Here is an 8,047-nt window from a genome sequence, read left to right as displayed (position 1 = left end):
TATTAGCTTTCTAATATCCTTGGTAATATAGTAACTTAATATTTAGCTTGGGAGTGAAGTAATTAAAGCCAGAGAGCTACAGCTGAAGATGTAGCATTAGCTAATTTAAGTGTTGTAGCTGACTAGCTCACTAGATAAGGATGTGCCAATGAATTTTCTCCACATCAGTCTCATCAGAGTTCATTAAAAAACAGCTTCAAACCACCAACACACTTTTTTTATACAATGTATTTTAGCAGTTGTAGTCATACAAGGCAAATATAATACAACAATTGCAAGTAAATATTATTATTAGCACTTTAAAAAAATCTATCAATCTACTCAAAGGAAGCGGGTCTCTATAGCAGCGCACTCTTGATGTACGACAGGAGACACAGGCTCTGGTTGAGGAGCGTCTGTACGGAGGTCCACGTTTCCTCTAACAGGTCAAGCACTTCCTCCGTCTCCTGCATGAGGACAGGCTGCTCTGCAATCACCCGCAGGTGAAGCTAAAAGGAAATAAAGCAAAGACAGGAATAAGTCACCACAAGAGAAGACTGTATTTATACAATTTCTGTAAACGGTTCAGGAAATAAAATGTTCCAAAGTTTGCTTTCTCTTTGGAAATCACAGTTTTAGACAAAGCCAATTGGACTGCAATCTTCAAGATTCTGAAGCTTGTAGCCAGAAAAGCGTACAAAAGATATCAGATGCAACGTGGACAGCGAGTGGAGTATCGGACGCTGAGGCTAATGTAGTTCTAACATTTTTATGGAATGGCTATTAAAGAGAGTTATATGGCACAAGCTACTTTCAGTAAAATCATATGTTCTGATTGGTCCCCTGGTGGGCAGTATTTTTCCGTAATGCCTGTGGGCAATTATGGGCTTTCTTTCCAAGGTGCCAGCTTTCAGTGTTGCAAAAAAACAAACAAGATTAATTGGAAATTATGGCAGCGGGGGCGTGGCCAAGCCGCAGTCTGTGAATGGAGGGCAGGGTCAGGGAAGGTAAGTGGCTAGGCCATTACACCTGATGTCAATTTGTGTGCGTGCGTGTGTGTGTGTGTGTGTGTGTGTGTTGTTGCAGGGATGGAGTATAAAGGGAGGGGGAGAGGAGAGAAGAGGCTCTCCCCGACCACAACACTTGTGTATGTGTGAGTGAGTAGGAAAGAAAAAAAGAAAAAGCTGAAAAGCCGAATAAAGTGCGTGTGTATAAACACAAACTCTCGCCTGCCGTACTTCTGTGCTCCACCCACAGCGGGGTTTACTACAGTGGTGCCGAAACCCGGGTCGCACAGAAGGGAACCGCCCCATGGAGTCCTCCCCGTTCAACGAGCTCATCCTTGCCCTCGCTACCGCCCAACAGAACCAGCATCAAGAGCTGATCACCCTCCGGAAGGAGCAGCAGCAGCGCTTCGCAGCCTTGATGCTGGCCCAGCAGGAAGATCGCCAGGCGTTCTGGCACTGGCTCACGTCAGCAGGGCCGCCGGCCACCGCCACCCTCACGAAGATGGGACCGCAGGACGATCCGGAAGTGTTCCTCGCTCTCTTTGAGCAAACAGCCGAGGCATGGGGGTGGCCACTGGAGCAGCGCGCGGCGTGCCTCCTCCCGCTCTTAACTGGCGAGGCGCAGCTCGCAGCGCAGCAGCTCCCTGCTGACAGCCGGCTGGTCTTTGCAGACCTGAGGAAAGCCATCCTGCAGCAGCTCGACCGCTCCCCGGGGCAACACCGTCAGCACTTCCGGACGCTGACACTGGAGGAGGTCGGCCGGCCGTTTGCATTCGGCCAGCAACTCCGGGACGCCTGCCGGTGGCTGAGGGCGGAAGACCGCGACGCCGAGGAGATCATCGATCTGGTGGCACTGGAGCAGTTCATCTCTCAACTTCTGGAAGGAACGGCGGAATGGGTCCAGTGTTACCGCCCGGCGTCGCTGGAACGAGCCATCGAGCTGGCGGAGGACCATCTGGAGGCGGCTCTGACGGCAGGCAGACGAAGCGCCTCCCCTCGCTTCTCTTCCCCCTCTCTCTCTCCTGTCTCTTGTCCCCCTCCCCAGCCACGAAGGTGGCGGCTGGCTCCTCCCCAGCCGGCCCGTCACACCCGTGGTGCCCTCCTATCTTCCTCTTCTGTGTCTGTGTTGTCTCCCCCTCAGGTGAGTGATACCCATAACACCAGTGCAGAGGGAAAGCCTGGGCCGGTGTGCTGGCGTGGCGGGGAATCGGAGCGTCTCCCGAATCAGAGTCCTGCAAGGGAGGTGGGGGCTGTCATCCGGATCCCCGACGCACCGGAAACCGCTCCCGATCGGGCCGGAACGTATCGCGTACCGGTGAGTATTCAAGGGGGTACATATCACGCTTTGGTGGATTCCGGTTGCAATCAGACCTCAATTCACCAACGCCTGGTGCAAGGTGAGGCATTGGGGGGCGCACAAGCGGTGAAAGTGTTGTGTGCGCGCACGGGGATGTTCACCATTACCCTCTAGTGTCTGTCCATATTCTATTCCGGGGCCAAACGCATAAAATGAAGGCGGCGGTTAATCCTCGCCTTACCCACTCGTTGATCTTGGGTACTGATTGGCTGGGATTTAAAGAATTAATGGAGTATTTAACACGCAGTGGGTCCTGCCCTAGTAGGTCATGGGAAGATCCTGGTGTGGCATTGGCTGGAGATGCTGTCACAGAGCTGTCTGCGTCACCACCGCATCAGAGTGAGGAGCACTCCACTCCTCCTCCCTCTCTCGGGGATTCTCTTGGGGATTTCCCGTTAAAGCAGTCGCGAGACGAGACTCTGCGGCATGCGTTTGACCAAGTGAGAGTAATTGACGGTCAAACTCTTCAGCCAAGCGCGGCACCAACCTTCCCCTATTTTGCCATTATTAAAGATAGATTGTACCGAGTGACGCAGGACACTCAAACCAAGGAATGAGTAACCCAGTTGTTAATCCCAAAGAGCCATAGGGAACTCGTATTCCATGCGGCTCATTTTAATCCCATGGCTGGACACTTGGGGCAAGACAAAACACTAGCCCGAATAATGGCCCGGTTCTTATTGGCCTGGGATTCGCGGGGATGTCCGTCGGTGGTGTGCGGCATGCCGTGAATGCCAATTAGTAAATCCCGCGGCCACTCCAAAAGCGCCGTTGCGCCCTCTTCCTCTAATCGAGACCCCATTTGGGTTGTTTGGGGCGCCCGCTACGTTCCAGTGGCTTATGGACAGGGTCCTCCGCCCTCATGCTGCCTACGCGGCCGCCTATCTAGACGACATAATCTACAGTCATGATTGGCCGCGGCACTTGGAACACCTGAGGGCTGTTCTAAAGTCGCTGAGGCGAGCGGGCCTCACAGCTAACCCGAAAAAGTGTGTGATTGGGCGGGTGGAAGTACGGTATCTGGGGTTCCACTTGGGTCATGGGCAGGTGCGTCCCCAAATTAACAAGACTGCAGCGATTGCGGCCTGCCCGAGGCCCAAGACCAAAAAGGAGGTGAGGCGGTTCTTGGGGCTGGCTGGCTATTATCGTAGGTTTATACCCAACTATTCGGACGTCACCAGCCCGCTAACCGACCTCACTAAAAAGGGGCTCCAGATCCGGTCCAGTGGACGGAGCAATGCCAACAGGCCTTCTCGGAGGTAAAAGCTGCACTGTGTGGGGGGCCACTTTTACACTCCCCTGACTTCTCCCTCCCCTTTATTTTGCAGACTGATGCATCGGACAGGGGGCTGGGGGCCGTTTTGTCCCAGGAGGTGGAGGGTGAGGAGCGCCCGGTGCTGTACATCAGCCGGAAGCTGTTGATGTGCAAGAGCAAGTACAGCACAATTGAAAAGGAGTGTCTCACACTAAGTGGGCGGTCCTCGCCCTCCGATACTACCTGCTGGGGCGCCCTTTCACTCTCTGTTCGGACCACGCGCCCCTCCAGTGGCTCCACCGCATGAAGGATGCCAATGCGCGGATCACCCGTTGGTATCTCGCACTCCAGCCATTTAAGTTCGAGGTGATCCACAGGCCGGGGGCGTAGATGGTGGTGGGGGACTTCCTGTCCCATGGGGGGGGGTCAGCTTCAGGCCGGACGGCTCCCCGGCCTGAGTCGGGCGGTGGGGGTATGTGGCAGTGGGGGTGTGGCCAAGCAGCAGTCTGTGAATGGAGGGCGGGGTCAAGGAAGGTAAGTGGCTAGGTCATTACACCTCATGTCAATTTGTGTGTGTGTGTTTTGTTGCAGGGATGGAGTATAAAGAGAGGGGGAGAGGAGAGAAGAGGCTCTCCCCGACCACAACACTTGTGTATGTGTGAGTGAGTGAGTGAGTAAGAAAGAAAAAGCTGAAAAGCCGAATAAAGTGCGTGTGTATAAACACAAACTCTCGCCTGCCGTGCTTCTGTGCTCCACCCACACCGGGGTTTACTACAGAAATCAAAGCGGAATCAAAAACAGCCGAAACACAAAAGACAAACAAGAGTCACCAAGTTATTCAAGAAATAAGCAACGAACAGCCTTCAGAAACCGTTAACAGAAATTCAGTTTTGAAACTGCTAGCCATTTATTTTGTATGCGTGACTCAACTACATTACAACTATGACGTTACTGAAAGCAGCATCACGTCTCATTATAACAACCGTCTATTTTAATCTTAGAAATAAAAAAAAGCCATATAATAAACTCCTTATTAACCTCACTTGCTCGATCTTTACAGGAAAATATCAGACCTCGTACTGTCAAGACCTCGGTCTGATATTTTCCCATAAAGACCTCATGCTCAGTTAATAAGTAGCTTAAAAAAAAAAATTGTAATTAAAAATGGTTTGACAGGTTTGATTATTTAGCTATTAATTATACAATTGTAGAAAATATAAAAAAGAACGTAGCAGTAAAAAATAAAAATTTAAAAAAAGAATATGCTTAACTAAACTCTGCTCCCACCTGCTGGTCACTGACAAAAACTCATCCGTAACTGATATTGGTCTTGTCTGAAAAATGGAAGGTGTAGGATCACTACATGACTAATAGCAGGTCTTATTATACATAGTCGGGGGATTTAATCAGGTTTATTTGGAAGAAAAAGGATAAGGGATGCCCTGTATGCTCTGTGATCCACAGTGTAGTAGCTTTAAAAATAAATAAATAAACTAAAAACAAAACAAACCCACCCACCTTCAGAAAGAGGGCTAGATAAGCCTGTGCCAGGTCAAAGTCTTGCTTCAGCCTCAGCATGCTGCTGATCATCCTGAGGAAGCTCTGCATGACGCTCACGTTTCCACCCATATCTGGTGCCAAGCTTCGCAGCTCCGTGTCAATAGCAGAAGGTCCCAACTCCTTCAGGCGCCTCACCGCTGCCTCATCTGAAACAAGATAAAAATGCCATGACCAAGATGTAGCAAAACTTTCTAAACATAATTTAGTTGGTTGTGTGTGTGCAGTATTAAGGCAGAATCATAAGGAAGTAATTGTCCTTACAGAGATTGCTGTCTAGTGCTTCTTCAAGCTGGAGGTAGAAATGAGACTTTTGGGCCAAAACTCCAATGTTGAACACCTTTGACTATGAAGGAGAAAGATGATTAGTGAGCAGGTGATAAGTGATGAGTAAAGAATAAAACATTTGGGGTCATGCTGTTACAGGAAAATAAATCAACAGCAGGATGTGCTGGGGAGTTGATTACCGTATTTTTCGGACTATAAGTCGCACTTTTTTTCATGGTTCGGCTAGCCATGCGACTTATACTCCGGTGCAACGTATATATGGTTTTTTTTTTCACCGCGGAATAACTGGAGCTGATGCTGAGTCTGACGACAGCCACGCAGAAGAAAAGGAAACGGCGCTTCGTCTGCCGCTGGAGTTGGCAGAGTTGTTCAGAAGTGACACCGAGGATGAGGAATTCAATGGATTTGCTGATTTGGAGTGAAATCGCCAGCTTGATAAACTTGATTGACCTGTGTTTTATTATTAATGATAGGGCTATAGTTATTTAAATAAGTTATGTAATGATTTTAGGCAGTGCTTAATTTGTGAAGTGGGAGGTCCCGGAACGCAGGAGGTGGGTGGGTCCGGCGACTCAAAAAAAAAAAAAAGGTGGGGGGTGGTTTACTATAACTTTACGCACACGCGCTTATTGTGTGTGTAAAAAAAAATAATATCAGACATTATGATCTTAGAAAACGCTTTAGTGACGAACAGTTACAGACAGTAATATGTCGTGATATGTTATAAAATATTTTTATTAGGCTATATATTAAACTATATATTAAATTTATCTTCTAAAATAACAGACTACTCATATCACAACCGGTTTATTTCACCATTGGAGATCAGATCACACAAGACATGAGTTAAATTACTCTTTTTAAGGATTTAAGTAGGGTATTTAAAAGCGGTTGTTTTTTTTTTTTTTCACTAGACGGTTGTCTTTGGAGATGATATACCTATAGCCTACTTGACCTCTGATTTAATGAAATAAAATTCGACAAAAATGAAGAATGACTCTCCTCGATGATGACTACAGCTTTAATAACAAAGATGAAAGAGCCATGGGGCGATAAGCCCTACCGGTAAAAATAATCTAAAAGCAAACTGATTAATGCATCAGTAATAGGCTACTAATATTAGTTATAATAATAATAATAATAATAATAAAGGCTATTAGTAATAACGATAGTGATAGTATTAAAGATAGTAGTAGATATTTAAAATAATCAGACTAGGCTACTTACAGGGCAAAGGGCGCGTTATCACTGCTCAGCTGTTCGTTTATTAAATAAACAATGCAGTCTCGCAGTAACCACGCGCCGCTTATCAGATACAATCACAGATTCTATGGATAGAATAACCCTTCAAAAAAGTGCGACTTATAGTCCGGTGCGACGTATATATGTTTTTTTCGTCTTCATAATGCATTTTTTGGCTGATGCGACTTAAACTCCAGAGCAATGTATAGTCCGGAAAATACGGTATATTCCTAAAACAGCATGTCCCAAAGTGTTTTATTCCTATTAGACCAGTATAATTTGCCAACGGTTACACTTTTTAAATTAATGAAACAGGTCTTATTTTATCCATTTTCAGTTACATTTAAGTTATTCCACGAAATCGAGTCGTACATGAGCTGATAGTCAATGAGGCGCGTAGCATTGAGTCGGCTATAAGCCATGTACGACGAGATTGAGTGGAATAACTGTTTTATTCTATCCACATTCACTGGATTTTGAGAAACTGAGCATTTTTATTTTTTGCAAATGGGATAAATAAAAACTTTTAAAAAACGTCCGACAAAATCATTTCTGCTTAAACGGACTTCTTACAAACCTATCGATGGCTGCATGAGTTGACTTTAGTGGGGTTTTTTTTGTAGAAAAGTGCCACCTTGCTGTTGTGCCGAGGTATAGAACAGCTTTAGACATTTATTTAATTCTTCCTTGGACATTTCAGTTCTGTAATTTTCAAACTTCTTTGAGCTTTTGAACCAGTCTTTAAAAAAAAAAAAACTCTGGCAAAATGACCGTGGCAATTTGTGAAAAATGCAATAATATTTCTATTTATTTATTGGGGGGGGGGGTTTGGTTTCTTACCATCAAATACTTTCATTGCATTTTTTTTTTTTAACTACACTTTTTGGGGTTCCCCCCGAGTAGATTTTTTTATTTCATCCTCGGTTGGTTCAGCAACACGCTCATGCCATTTTGTTTTTCCTCTACTCACAGTGTGCGCGCGCGCTTGCACTTAGGGTGTGTGTGATGCGTCAGTATTGTGGTAGAAGTGCTTGTAGGTAGTACATGTTGCATGTCACATGCTGCTCCTGCTTGCTTCTCTCTGCTTTCAGCTAGTGCCATCAGCTAGCCTCCTTTGGGGGGTGAAAGGAGGAGCAGAGTGTGTAAGTCTCCTCCTGCTGGTACACAGCCTCTCCGCCACTAAGACTCCTGCAGTGCCTCCTCGTGGCTACACACGGTTACTGAGACCTCACGGACTCAAGCTAAAATGTAGGGGATCTCGGAGCAGCAGTGGGCCCCAGAGGCGCGACGTGCAGGCCCACTGGTGTGTGGACACGCTCTGGTGTCCGCCAACCACTGCCCCACCTATGGGTTAAATAGTAA

At 47.0% G+C, this 8,047-nt stretch overlaps 1 protein-coding gene across 1 annotated transcript in view; it reads right to left on the bottom strand.

Annotated features, from left to right (window-relative positions):
• Positions 1-219: 219 nt before the first annotated feature.
• The window catches only part of wdr36 (WD repeat domain 36), a 68,506-nt gene continuing 60,678 nt past the window's right edge, over positions 220-8,047 (bottom strand). The window contains exons 21-23 of the mRNA XM_060912110.1: positions 5,420-5,501; positions 5,117-5,304; positions 220-488 (exon numbers count right to left, since the gene is read on the bottom strand). Coding sequence (XP_060768093.1) covers positions 339-488; positions 5,117-5,304; positions 5,420-5,501 — 420 coding nt within the window. The 3' untranslated portion in view covers positions 220-338. The remainder of the gene's footprint in view (positions 489-5,116; positions 5,305-5,419; positions 5,502-8,047) is intronic.

Source organism: Neoarius graeffei, chromosome 28 (genome assembly GCF_027579695.1).
Source record: "Neoarius graeffei isolate fNeoGra1 chromosome 28, fNeoGra1.pri, whole genome shotgun sequence".
NCBI lineage: Eukaryota > Metazoa > Chordata > Actinopteri > Siluriformes > Ariidae > Neoarius > Neoarius graeffei.
This window is presented reverse-complemented; position numbering and strand designations above follow the sequence as displayed.